General features: G+C 39.8%; 2 protein-coding genes across 9 annotated transcripts in view; one reads left to right on the top strand and one right to left on the bottom strand.

Moving 5' to 3' along the window:
* The window catches only part of LOC106508356 (uncharacterized), a 232,700-nt gene that overhangs the window by 173,735 nt on the left and 45,404 nt on the right, over nt 1-13,561 (bottom strand). The gene's annotated exons all lie outside the window — the stretch shown is intronic.
* Nucleotides 1-13,561, top strand: part of FGF5 (fibroblast growth factor 5) — a 29,218-nt gene that overhangs the window by 4,171 nt on the left and 11,486 nt on the right. For 3 of the 6 annotated variants that reach the window (XM_084973735.1, XM_084973737.1, XM_003129367.5), the window contains one exon: nt 4,880-4,983. The exons of 2 other annotated variants lie outside the window; for them this stretch is intronic. In XM_084973735.1, coding sequence (XP_084829861.1) covers nt 4,880-4,983 — 104 coding nt within the window. Of the gene's footprint in view, nt 1-4,879; nt 4,984-12,199; nt 12,376-13,561 lie in introns of all 6 variants that reach the window. One more of the 6 variants, XM_084973736.1, reaches the window with a different exon arrangement.

Raw genomic sequence — 13,561 nt, 5'->3', positions numbered from 1 at the left:
GGAAACGTTTGTCCAAGACACCGAGAGAACCAGGACCACAGGGACCATGGAGGGTACATGCTACTGTCGTGAGTGAGCAGTGATAGAACACTTACATTATTTGGTCACAGCTTGTGACTTCAGCAGTCAAAACTTTGCCAGGAAACTGCTTTCTAGCAGGTTCCTTTACACGCAATACTTTTCTGCAATGCTTGTCACAACAGATAAATGTATATGTGTATACATGATTCACAACTGTCATTTCCCAGTAATATTTTGCAAACTGTATGTTCTAGTTTCACCATCAGCAGTACACTGGCCATAGACTTTGAAACATAATGTGTGTCATTAAGGTATACTCACTTGATATAGTCTCAGCTTCTATTATACAATTGTTACCCCAAGTTTTGAAGACAGAAGAAAAAGCATGCTCTTTGCACATTGAATCTTATGATGAGGAAACACTAGGGAAAGATGAAGAAAGACGGGCAAGAAAGACAGATGATACAATCCCGAGACCGAATAGAAAGGCTCTGACTTAATTTCTATGCTTTCAAGTTTAGTTCCAATACAATGCCTCTGCTGACTGCTCTTGTGCCACTGAAGAATAGGCAATCGAGTAGCTGTCAATTTCTGGAGCCAAAGTGGAAGGCTATAGCTACACAAAGCCAGGTTTTTCATATACATGATGAAAATTCCCATCATGTATTTTGGCTCTGCTAAAGGGTTAGTTTTACTATTTGTTAAAACATTTGAATTCACTCTTAAGTTTGATGTTAACATGGCATCAACATAGTCCCCAAAGCTAAATAAACCAGAATGTGTATCTACTGTATAGAGAAACTCAAGTGGGAAATCTGTTACTAACGTCATCAGCAAAGACCACTAAGTTGGATATTTCAAGACTCAGATTTGCTAAAGACACGGCATATTTGTCGCTGTGTGGACACAAGTAGAAACACTTCAGTTTGAAAGGATTTTTCTTTGAGGATTTTTCAGATGAGCTGTTGAAAGCTTCTGAATGCTTTGAATATCTGTACATTTTTCTTCCCTAAAAAACAGAAAAGGGAGAAATCTACATAATTGCATCAACCATCATCGTTAGGGTCCTGTTGTATCAAAAATTCTAATGGGGCTAAGTAAAAAGTCTAGATATAGATTTTCTTACTGGACTAAGTTTGCTTTGTAGTGCATGCCTATGCTTATAAGTAAGTGGATGCAACAATATAATCGGTTCTTGCATCCTGCAACCTAGATGTCAATCCCAAAATTCTACCCGGAAAAAATAATTCCCTCAGTTAAGCACTGCTTTTTTCTTTTGATCCTCTTAAATGTGAACATACTAGGAAAGATAACACAGTATCACTTGCACTTTAATGTGAGTTAATTTATTCTGACCCTCTCCCCTTGGCCCACTCCCCCAGCAGCAGAGGAGCAACATAGAAGGAAAGTAATAAGACATGTCCATGCATGTGGACAGGGGGTGTTCTGAAAAGGAAGAGAGGTGGCGAGAAGGTCAAAGAACAATCCGATTCAGCGAACATCCATGGACTACCTATGATCTGTGAGACACACTTGGCCCTCCCCAGTTTTGCTAAGAGATACTGTCTGGGCTTTCATAATGTGAATTGTAAATTCCCATCAAATTTATTACTGACTCCTAATGAGAGTGAGTGAATTACTGAAAATGAAAAAAATTGGTTTTAGAGAAATGTTTTCTGGGATTTATATAGGTATGATTTAATGCACATGGGCTTAAAATGCTTAGAATTCTTTAATGAGTTACTGAGATTTGGGAAAGTAAGATCGTAGGCCTGTGATCTCTTCGAGGTGGGGGGCAGGGGGTTGGACTGCGGCGCCTGCTGAATCTGCTCCAGTGTCTAAGGAAAAAGACATCATGAAATTACTGTTGAAATTACTTTGGAAACTATGCTCTTAACAGTGTCCCCAGCATTATTTATACCATAATTACATTAAGATTTAGAAGATCATACCAAAGTTGCCTGTGTGAAAAAAGCTATTTCATCTAAACTCATCTTTTTTCTTTCTTGCATTCTTCATAATCTTAAGTTGAATGATACACGTAAAAGTATATGTTTAGGCTTTCCCTTAAATATAATTTTCTTAAAATTGTAAAATCCTTTCATTCTCAGGAAATATACCATTTTTTTTTATACTGGAACTTACAAGAAAAGAAACCATGCAGTATGTAATAACACTTTCACATATATTATTTCATCTTCCCCATATTTAAATTTTATTACAATGCTAATTTTACATAACATGGACATGCAGACTGTACAGTGTGCTAGGAAACAAGTTGAGCCAAAAATGGGTCTTTCTTAAAAATAGAGTGTTGTCAGAAACCAGTGGTTTACGTACACAAAGCAGCCTTTCCATTAAACAAATATTTAGAGCGCTTCTGTCTTGATCTCTTAAACGTTAGCCTGCAAACACATACCCTTCATGAGAATGTTATCTTTTACTCTACTGTGTACTTTTTTCCACTAATACACAGCAGATTTGCATCCACAAAACCAGGTGCTTTTCCAGACAAGGGTATGAGAAGCCTCTGACAACGGAGAAACAGGAGTGAGTTGAGGGAAACAAGCCAGTCTCCTTTTCTCCCAACTCCACGTTCTCCCTTTTGTGTCTCTCGTTCCTCACCGACAATTTCTCATGTCTTCCTGTCTCAGTTTTTAACCCAAACTTACATAATATTTACAATCACATCCCCCAACTCCCCAACATCCAAAATCATCAATGCTGTTTTCAGTATCTTTCTGTAATTTTGACAGAAATGGAACGTTGTATCAGATGTTCTATTCATGTTTAGTAAGAATATTATTACAATGTATTGCACTGTATAGTACATTTATCTTTACAAAGCATTCTGGGTACTTTGTTACTATATGATAAAATGATGATGCTTCTAAATCATCCGGTGTGCATCAGAGCCAAATCATTTGTCTATCAAAATCTAATATAAATAGCATTTTGAAAACATTTTGAAGAGAAGAATTTATGAGACCGTATTTTTAGCAATTTCTTCCTAAAAGCAAATTGCCTTTAGATCTTTTTTTCTTAATTCTAAAGAAACATCCAGTAATAAAGTGGTAACAGCAGTTTTTTTGAGCTGCGTTTTATTTACTCCAGGCTAAGAACACTTATCACAAGAACAATAATTCCTCCATGAACTTTCTGGTCAAGTATTTTCAAGAAACCAAGTTGAATAAATAAGCAGCAGTGTTTGCTCATTATAGGTATTAGGTCACATCGCACATCACAAGTGCTCTATAAAGATAGTCATATATGTATTTATATGTTATATAATATATATGTACTCACAATACACTGCCTTTATAAATTGAATAATTTTATATGTACTTCAAATACTGCAGGGAGAGACTGCGATTTTAAGAAAAGTCTTGCGAATTTCTCTATTCAGCAGAGTCCTATTGCGTTCTTCCTGTTAGAATAGATGCTTAAAATATTATAGATTGAAATACTGTGATTCCTTTCCCTTCCTTTCTTCCATGACATGTCTCTTTTTTAGTGAACTATGTTGTCTTTTTTCCCCTTCTTTTTGCAATTTGATGTAGGCAGTTAACAAACAGCACTATGATTTTTTTTTCAGGTTCATATAACACTATATACGGGTTTATGGTAAACAGGCAGGAATTCCAATTATAGACAGACTATGAGTTTCATCTTCTTAAAATACTCTGTGAGAACTATGGTGTGTGTCTCCCTTGACTCAGTGGATGTGGACTTTCAAATCAGCACAGGAGACAGAGGGACGTGGACTTGATAATACTGACTATGAAATACCAAGTATAAACAGTAATGTAATAAAATACCTCATTAAATTTTTTTCCAGATAAGTCATTCAAACTGCAGGATGTCTCAAACTATAATTCATTAAACACTACATTGAGCCAGTAATCCCAAATTATTTATATTGCTTTCAGTACCTTGTGATGTGTAATCTTTAAATGAGCTACTCACTAAGCGATGGAGTAGGATATGTGTTGACTTGTACTTTGATAATTATGGTAAGTTGAGAAGAGGGATTTCCTTTACGTAAATAAGCAGTATTTTCAGGCTTTCAGCGGTTTGTACTAATCTTGAGTACAGTTTTATGTGCTTTATTATTAAAAGTACCGGAGTTCCCGTCGTGGCGCAGTGGTTAACGAATCCGACTAGGAACCATGAGGTTGCTGGTTCGGTCCCTGCCCTTGCTTAGTGGGTTAACGATCCGTGAGCTGTGGTGTAGGTTGCAGACGCGGCTCGGATCCCGCGTTGCTGTGGCTCTGGCGTAGGCTGATGGCTACAGCTCCGATTCGACCCCTAGCCTGGGAACCTCCATATGCCACGGGAGCGGCCCAAAGAAATAGCAAAAAGACAAAAAAAAAAAAAAAAAAAAAAAAAAAAGTACCGTATTATCTCTCACAGGAAAGACATTGTATAAGCATTATTTTGTAAACCATTTTAAAAAGTCTTTTCCATTCCTTTAGAACTTGAAGAGTCTGTTGTCAAACATTGATCACCAAAAGTGACTTATTTATACGAAAAAAGAATTACTAGTGAAAGCACAACTAAATTTTTGAACCTTGAAACATCATTTTAAATGAACACTTGGGTGAATACTAGACTTTTTTTTTCCTACATAAATACATAAATGTCAAAAAATAAGGATGTTAAGTCCATGCCCATTTGAAATGTGTGATTTGCTGCTCCTCCTATCAATAAACAGTCTAATTTTCCAAAAAAAAATATATATAAGGATGTTAAACATTTTTTGAAAAAATCACAGTAATAAGGAATGGAAAGAAATTTAATTCTTCACAATGATATATAGAGGAGTCTGTGTTTTATTTTGGGATTTCTGTCATCCTAGGTATTTTGGAAATATTTGCTGTGTCTCAGGGGATTGTAGGAATACGAGGAGTTTTCAGCAACAAATTTTTAGCGATGTCAAAAAAAGGAAAACTCCATGCAAGTGTAAGTAGAACCACTTTATATTTGTTAAAGGGGTTACAGGGATTTTACATTTGTAAAAGGGAATGAAGTGATTTTTCAGATTGATGGAAAGGAACAATTTGCCCAGAGAACCCAATGTTTTTTGTTGTTGTAAAATTGTATCTCTTACATTTGAGCAAGAGAATCGCATGTTTTTGTAAGTAATCATTTAAATATTTTATGGTCTTGTAAAGCTAAGATACACTCCACAAAAAACTTTCAGGGTAAGTGTATTTGAAAATAGCATTCTCTAAGTGATTGCCACTATTTACTTCTTACAAGTGGTCCAAGTGAGGAGGAATATTATGGAAATAGTATATTTTTAATTTACATGTTTATGGTGATTTTGTGTGTGTCCAGTAGATCATGTTCTTACTTTTAAAACCTGCTCATGATGTCAAAAATGGGGTTTAGTGGAGTTCCCGTCATGGCTCAGTGGAAACGAATCTGGCTGGCATCCTTGAGGCTTCAGGTTCAATCCCTGGCCTTGCTCAGTGGATTAAGGATCCGGCGTTGCTGTGGCTGTGGTGTAGGCCGGCAGCTACAGCTCCAATTTGACCCCTAGTCTGGAACCTCCACATGCTGCAGGTGCGGCCCTAAAAAGACAAAAAAAAAAAAAAAAAAAAAAAAAAAAAAAAAAAAAAGGAGTCTAAGCAATGTAACATATATTCATATTAATAAGTATGGAGGGAAGAACCAGTAATGAGAAGACTTTAACCTCTATTAGAAAATTTTAATTTGATTTCTTTGAGAAATTTTCATTTGTATTTTTCTTGCATCAAAAACAAGTACTTCTTAAAACTGTGGAGACTAATTTTGCGCTCTTAAAAATGTCTTCAGACCACTTTTATACTTTGTAGTCAGTTCACACATTATACATTTCCACGCTTTGCTCTGAGAATGGTCATTACCTGGGAAGCGTTAAAAATGTTTTAAAGATCCTAAAAGATATTTAGCTTAGTTTTCCCAGCCAAAGATTCTGTTTTTCGTATCAGTATATGAAAACAGCCCTTAAAAGTGATTTATGTTTTTTTCTGTAGCGTACTAAGTTATGCGACTTTAAGCTATTTTATAAAGTAATTCTTTTTTAAAGCTACTCCTTTAATTCTTATTAAATGAATTGGAGAAATATCACTGTTCCAGTTTTCAAAGAATATAGGAAGTTTTAATCAAGTGTAATCAATTGAAACTTAAAAATCATGATTTCTACTTTACAGACTTTTAAAAAATTCAATGAGAATTTCACTTGGTTCAGTGTTTAAGACTTTAAATTTTCCTTTCCCTAGCATCTGAAGGTGGTTTGTTAACTTCTCTTGGAGGAGACAGTAGAATTCAGGCTATTGCTAGAGTTGTTTGAAGATTAAATGAGATACTATATATAAAGCTCTTTAGAACAGTATTAGGTACATTGTTAGTGCTCAATAAATATTACCTATTCCTATATTATAATTTAAATATATCTAAACATAATAAACTACTAAAATCTCAGTTTATTAAGGTAAGTGGAAAATTCTTATGAACCTTTTTGCTCATCCATTGAAAGAATTCTAACCAGATTTACATGTTTCATTTTCTGAGTTGGTTGCTATATTCTAGTAAGGTATTGCATAGTATTCATAAAATAATTGTTCTTTGATTTATTTTTTTATTTTAAGGAGCGAAGTTCTGGATTGCTGTGGAAAAGTAGGGCATGCCATTTTATTTGAAAATATTTGATTTTTAAAATCCATATATGGAATAGAAAACAATGATCAAACACTTCTGCACTGAATAGCTTTTCCTTGGTCTACCTTAAGACTGTAAAAGAAACACCTTGAAAATCTAAGTATCATAATAGTATGCAATGCCTGAGAAGACAATTTCCTTTATTAGTGGGTTTGTTTGGGGTGAAAAATCTTCATTTTTAAAATATTCTGATGCATGCCCTAGTCCATGCAAAAAATAGACTAACTTGGGCCAGCTTCAGGGTAACTGCCACAGAAAGCAAAGTATTACAAATGGATGCCAATTAGGAAGGTCAGACTGAGAGGTTAGGATACATGATTCCTCTGTCAAGTGCAAGTAACAAATTTCCAGAAACTTGACCCAAATGTCTAGGGACGGCTGGCCGAAATAATGCAGATAATGCAAAAACAGCATCTGTTATTCTTTCTCGTCTCGGCAGGCTAAAGTTATTTCATGGAATAATGACTTTTAAACAGTACAAAGCCAGTCTTGCTCTTGTCACTCACCGAAGCCCTTTGATATAAAAGTCATTCCGATGACTTTGAGCTGAATTGTAGATAAAACATTAAGCCCTACGATTATGTGGATTCTTTTTAAGCCAGTGGTCCAGGCCACTGTCTCTTATCGGAGCATTTATTAGCACTTTTTCTCCGGATGGAAACCTAATTAATTTATAAAGTGATTTATTTTTAAGGAAGTTGAATTTGGAAATAGTACTAATCCTAGCAATACGAGTTTTATGCTAGATGGTTTCTGTCTTATTTCCAGTTTCTCATTAAGCATATTGGAAACTTGTTCTTATAACTTTCAATACAAGTATTTGATGTAGTTCTTATTTTTACAAAACTTCATAACCACCAAAAAGCCTTATGACTTTTAGGATTAAATGGGTAGTTAGTGAGTTGCTTTAAGTTAATACTTGTGCAGAGGCATTTAAAGAGCACCTGTAGAGTAATTTCAAAAATAGATGTATAAACTCATTGTGCTGTGCAGCTTAAACTTACACAAGGTTGTGTGTCAATCATATCTCCGTAAAGCTGAAAAAAATTAAATGAATAAATAAGGGTAACTTTAGGGTTTTATTTACAGAGCCCCTGTGAATTATAAATGTAAATTATTCATATAATTCACTCATAGTGTATTGAGAAATATTCATGGATCATAGTAGATTTTCAATTTGGTTTTTATAGTAACAATCAGACTATTAAAAAATAGTAGGCAGAGATGGAATATATGCATATTTCTTTAAAAGCCCTTTCACTCACTATATCTCTTACATAGCTGGGTGGGGAAACAGTCTCAGAGATAGTAATTATTTTCCTAAATTACCACAGTTAACAAACAATTGAACCAGAATTACATACTTTTAAAATTCTCTCTCCTTTTAGAGGCTGTAATGCTTGTTAGGGAAAAGTTATCCTGAAAGAAGATACTTTGTTTCATTTGGAACTCTTTACACTGTTCTCAGCTATTGTTTGATAGCAATGAATAATTGCATGTTTTAATAATAGTTTTATATTACATTTTAAGGAATGAATATTGTGATTTATCCTTAGAATATTTTTGGTTGTTTCTCTCCTTTTTCTCTCTCTCATTCCAAGCTCTTTTTGGGGAGACCTTTTTTCCATCTATTTCTGTGTCTCCAGTACTAGATTTTTTTTGTTTTTTTAGGGCCTTACCCGCGGCATGTGGAGGTTCCCAGGCTCCGGGTCCAGTCGTAGCTACAGCTGCTGGCCTACACCACAGCCACAAGCCACGCAGGATCCGAGCCGAGTCTGCGACCTACACCACAGCTTGTGGCAATGCTCCGGATCCTTAACCCACCGAGCGAGGCCAGCGATCGAACCCGCAACCTCATGGTTCCTCGTCGGATTCGTTTCTGATGCGCTACCACGGGAACTCCTCCCAGTACTAGACTTTGAAGTGTAGAAAGGAAGGGAAGTCTTCGGCCACAGAACCTATCACAAGAGTTTTCTAAACATTGGTGACTCACTGCGATGATGAGTTGCATCGGGAAGCCCTCTAGGATGCACTTTCAGAAGCGAAGAGATCTGTTTTGTTCACAGAAAATCTTCGTTTGGAAAAGGCTTCCTTGTCAGTGGACCCAAAGATGGTAAATAACAGTATCGGCCCAGAGCAGTTCGGCTTAGGCGGCATGTCCATTGATTTCCTTGGTATGCTGAGTTTAATTTGCTAAGAGGAGGTTTTTTGTTGTTGTTCATTTAGGGATTTTTTTTTTTTCTTTCTTTCTTTTTTTTTTTTTTTTTTGGCGGCGCCTGAGGCCTGGGGAAGCTCCCGGGCCAGGGATGGAAGCCGTGCCACAGCAGGGACCCAAGCCACTTCGGTGACAGGGTGGGATCCTTACCCGCTAGACCACGAGGGAACTGCAAGAGACGTTGCATTTAAACTTGGAGCATCTCCGTGTGCTCTGCTGCCTGCAGGCCTTCAACCTGCAGCCTCGGATCAGTATGAAGCCGCAGGCCGCTGTCCTCAAGACCGGGCTGCGGTGCCCCCAGTAGCCCTGCGGCCTGATCCCGGGGGTGCAGGTTTACCCGGCCCTCTCGACAAGGACGGAGTGCGGCGTCCCCGAGGGTGGGAGTGGGTAATCGCCTCCCGGAGCCGGAGCCGGAGCCGGGAGGGTGGCGGAGCCTCTGCCGCGGCCTCCATCCTCTTGCTCAGCTCATCCCAGGCGGAGCTGCTCGGCAGCCGGAGCGCCCTTCTCTCCGGCCTCGGTCTCTCCCCTGCCTGTCCGTCCTGGCGCCCGCTCTCCCCTCAGCCGTGTTATCTTGATCCAAAGTCCCATGGGATTTATCTGAGGTGGGTCCAGATAGGAGAGTGAAAGGTTTTGAGTGTGGTGGGGAGCGCTCGGTTCAACCGTGTCATTCTACCTATGAGATAAACTGGGTGTTGGTACTTGATCTTTCTTTTCCTTGGTTTGATCAGCTATAAAAGGAAGAACGTGAAAGTAACAATACACGGCCAGAGCTGAGCATTTTAAATGAGATAATATGTGTAAAACACCTAGAATACTGCCTAGAAAGTATGCAGCTTTGAAAGTTAGAAGAGATTTTCCTGAGTATTTTCAGGCAGCTGTTTGATGATCCTTCACCTCCTCGCTTAGAATACTTTCTGATTTGGGGGTCAGGCAGCTGTGACCCCTCAGATATTTAGACCGGCTCCAAATCCCATTTATTATTGCCGTTGTTGCTTTAGGTCCAAACTCGTCTTGCATGCAGCGGTCCCTTACTTCCTGGGTTTTCCTTTTTCCAAGGAACTTCACTGGAAAACCAGATTCCCAGGTTTAAGATCTTCGAGGCAAGGATGTCATATGGCCATAATCTCATAATTCTTTAAGATCCCTATTGTGCATCTTATTTTTTTTTCCCTTAAAAAATAGAAATTTTGGCAAAGGGGGTTAGCGTGAATTCTTCAGTCTTTTCATAAAGTGTGCATGCTAGTTCATTGCCCATTGGGGAAAAACATTTTGGCTTATTTTAAAGATACAGAGAGAAGCATGTGGTGGAATTATTTTTGTTTCTCAGGGTTTTAGGGGATCATGTTTGGAAGGAAAGCTAATTGCAGAGTTTACGAAACAGGCGTGGAATGTATGCTTGATCAGCCCTAAGCAAGGACTAGAGCGTCTTCCTTTCCTGGTTGCAGAGGGTGCCAGCTGGCTAGGCTGGAATGAGAGTCTGGATTGGACTTCCTGCGCTGGGGGCAGAGTGAGGAGGAGTCAGCAGCCCCTGAGCTGGGCATGTTAATTGAGAGGGGAAAGGAGGCTTGAGTAATACTTCTCATCCTCATTAAAAAAATGTTTTATTAGGCACTCCACTCTTTCAGTCAAGACCCTGAGCTTTGTAAGGGCCTTGCCTAGAAATGCCCTTTGCCCTCTAACAGCTCTCAGTTTGCATAGCAAAATGGAATATCTAGTAATTCAGGCTTAAAAATGGGTTCAAGGCTCTACCTCTGCTTAAATGTCCGTTTTCCCTTAATTTCACTCTGTGCATCTGGCTGGGGGGCCTGTTTTTATTGGGGAAGTCTGGGCATGATGAATCTGCTTATGGTGAGAGGCGGTGTCCTATGCCTCAGATGGGCTGGGGCGGGACACTGGTTTTTTATCAGTACTTTAACATGGGGCAATTTCAGGGCAGGATGGACTACATAAAAGCCCCGGAGATGCCCTTGGGTTTGCAGAGTGTCACCGAAAGGGCTTGGATCCATAGGAGTCAGAGATGAGATTTAAGTCCCAGGCCTGCCCTGGCGCTTATAAATGCAGGGCTTTAGACGAATCATCTTCTTTGCTTTTCTGCCTAGAAAATCAGACAATAGTCATAGAATTACGGTGCAAATAACACCTGGCACATTATAACCCCTAACAACCTAGCTTTTTATGTTTTCTTTCTTTTTAGGCCGTATCTGCAGCATATGGAAGTTCCTGGGCTAGGGGTCACATCAGAGCTGTGGCTGCCAGCCTACACCACAGCCACAGCAACGCTGGATCAGAGCTGCATCCATAATGTACACTGCAGCTTGCAGCAACGCCGTATGCTTACCCACTGAGTGAGGCCAGGGATAGAACTTGCATCCTCATGGATGCGAGTCAGGTTCTTAACCCACTTTGCCACAGTGGGAACTCTGAAAGGCAGCTTTTTGAGCTATTAAGAGCATCAGAAAGGGGCTCCTTAGACCATATGTTTCTCCAAGTGCGGCTCTTCCTTCGCCTGCATCAGAATCACACAGGATGCTGGTTAATGACGAATTCGGGGTCTCAGCTCAGCCTCACTAAAACAATCTCTGGAGAGAGTGCCTGGGAATCTGCGTGTGACCTCCTCCTGAGTAACTTTAAGTCCAGTCATGAAGTTTGGAGGAGGAGAAGTCCTGTGCTCGGCATTCCTCAGTGTGTTTTGTCAGGTCGATTTATTATCCAATCCCGCTTATGTATCTCTTTGGTTGCTCAGCATGAAGAAATGAGACACAGAACGGCCAGATATCTGGGGCCAAGCAGGAAGCATGGCCACGCTCTGGAGAGCGCATGGTTAGGTCCCAGCTGATCATAAGATGCTTGCAAAGAATGAAGAGTAAGAGGCAGCCCCCCGGGACCTGCTGCCCTGCTCCAGGCGGCTTTGCGTGGGAACACGTGGGGCAGGGTCTGGCCTTCAGCCTTCTCTCGCCACCAGAGGTGGGTGCTTCTGTGCTGGGAACACCCTGCAGCGCCACGCAAAGCAGCCTGGGCTGGGGGCACCCGGCCCCGGCGGTCCCGTTGGTGGGAGTGTGGATGCGATTCAAAAGCCTGAGTACGGGTTAGGGGCTGGAAGTAGGTGTCCAGCAGCAAGAAAGGTCTGCTTTGGGCACAGTTTGGTCTATAACTGTCATTAGTTCAGTCTGTAACAATATTTTACTCCCTTAATTATAATATATAGCCTATGATAGCATTAGAATTATTCGTATTTGATTATCTCTTGACTTTATAAAGGTTTTCAAGAGAAAGAGGCAAATCAAAGAAAACAAGTGAAAGAATTACAATGGCTTGACCACCCTGCAGACTCTGCGGTCTGGACTGCTGTCAGAACAGAGCCAGCCCTCTTTCATACCTCGCACACTCTGCATCCTGACTTAGACATCTGTCGCACACAGTGAGGACTGGGACAGGTTAGCTTCACCTCAACTCACTTGCTACAAGTTCTCAATCACCATAGAGCATGTTTACTAATGAAAAAACTAGGTTAAGAGGCTTTGGAACGTTTGTGTGAATCCTGTTTCAGAGGAGCTCCTGCTGTGGGGCAGTAGGTTAAGAATCTGACTGCAGCAGCTTGAGTGGCTGAGGGGCCTCAGGTTCAGTCCCCGGCCCAGTGCAGTGCATTAAAGATCGGGCATTGCCACAGCTTCAGTGTGGGCTGCAGCTGTGGCTCGGATTTAGTCCCTGGCCTGGGAACTTCCAGGTGCAATGGATGCAGCCATAAAACATATATATTTTATATTTGTATTTCTGGACTGTCCCAGTCAATCAAATTCTACTTTCTTTGAGTTGGATCTTTCTTTTAACTATCCACTGTGTGCTCGTCCTGTGTGAGACGACGAGTAGAATCAGGCAAGATGTCCATCGAAACCAAAAATTCCTGCTGTATTTAACAGCACTGCGTTGCCCTGCCTCTGAAAAGTTCGGATACGCAAGCGAAAGTAGTTTAACTTTTGTTAATTAAGACTATTTTAAGTTGCATAGAAATTAAGTGATTTAAGTATTTTAATTTTGCAATTATGGCTTGAATGTAAACTGTTTTTACACTTGTAAGAATCAAAGAGAATTTAAAGAGAAAAACGGAGGTAATTTAACAAAGAACGTGGCCGGGCCCATGTCTATATTATTCTTCACTGTGAAAGGAGCAACTAGCACAGTGTCCAGCATGTGACACAATCAGCACCCATCAGCTTAATAAATTCATGAACAAATGAATGAGTTTGAAACAGACCGGGATTCTCGACGAACATCTGAATGACTGGTTTTGTCGTGGTGGCTGAGAGTGGGAGGGTGGCAGTGATGGGGTCCTGATTTCAAAAGCTATTTGAAATTAGATTCTCCTCTCTACTTCACACGCGAACTGTAGTCTTTAAGTCAGCTTCAATTTTTCTACAGAAATAGTCCAGGTCTATTATTTAAAAAGTATGTTCGTATGCATTTTACCAATGACCTTTTTATAATTCAAAGATTTCAAAAATTAAAAGTAGCCTGGAAATTTTATTATCGAAAATTGTGTGATGGGGGATTTCCCTGGTGGCTCAGTGGTTAAGGATCCAACACCGTCACCGCTGTGGCTTGGGTCACTGCTGTGGTGTCGGT

The sequence above is a fragment of the Sus scrofa genome, chromosome 8 (genome assembly GCF_054392235.1).
Source record: "Sus scrofa isolate SSC_HxYL_T2T_F1_AM1 chromosome 8, Sscrofa_HxYL_maternal_Yorkshire_Landrace_v2.0, whole genome shotgun sequence".
NCBI classification, from domain to species: Eukaryota; Metazoa; Chordata; class Mammalia; order Artiodactyla; family Suidae; genus Sus; species Sus scrofa.
The sequence above is the reverse complement of the archived record's forward strand: the minus strand, read 5'-3'. Positions and strand labels throughout refer to the sequence as shown.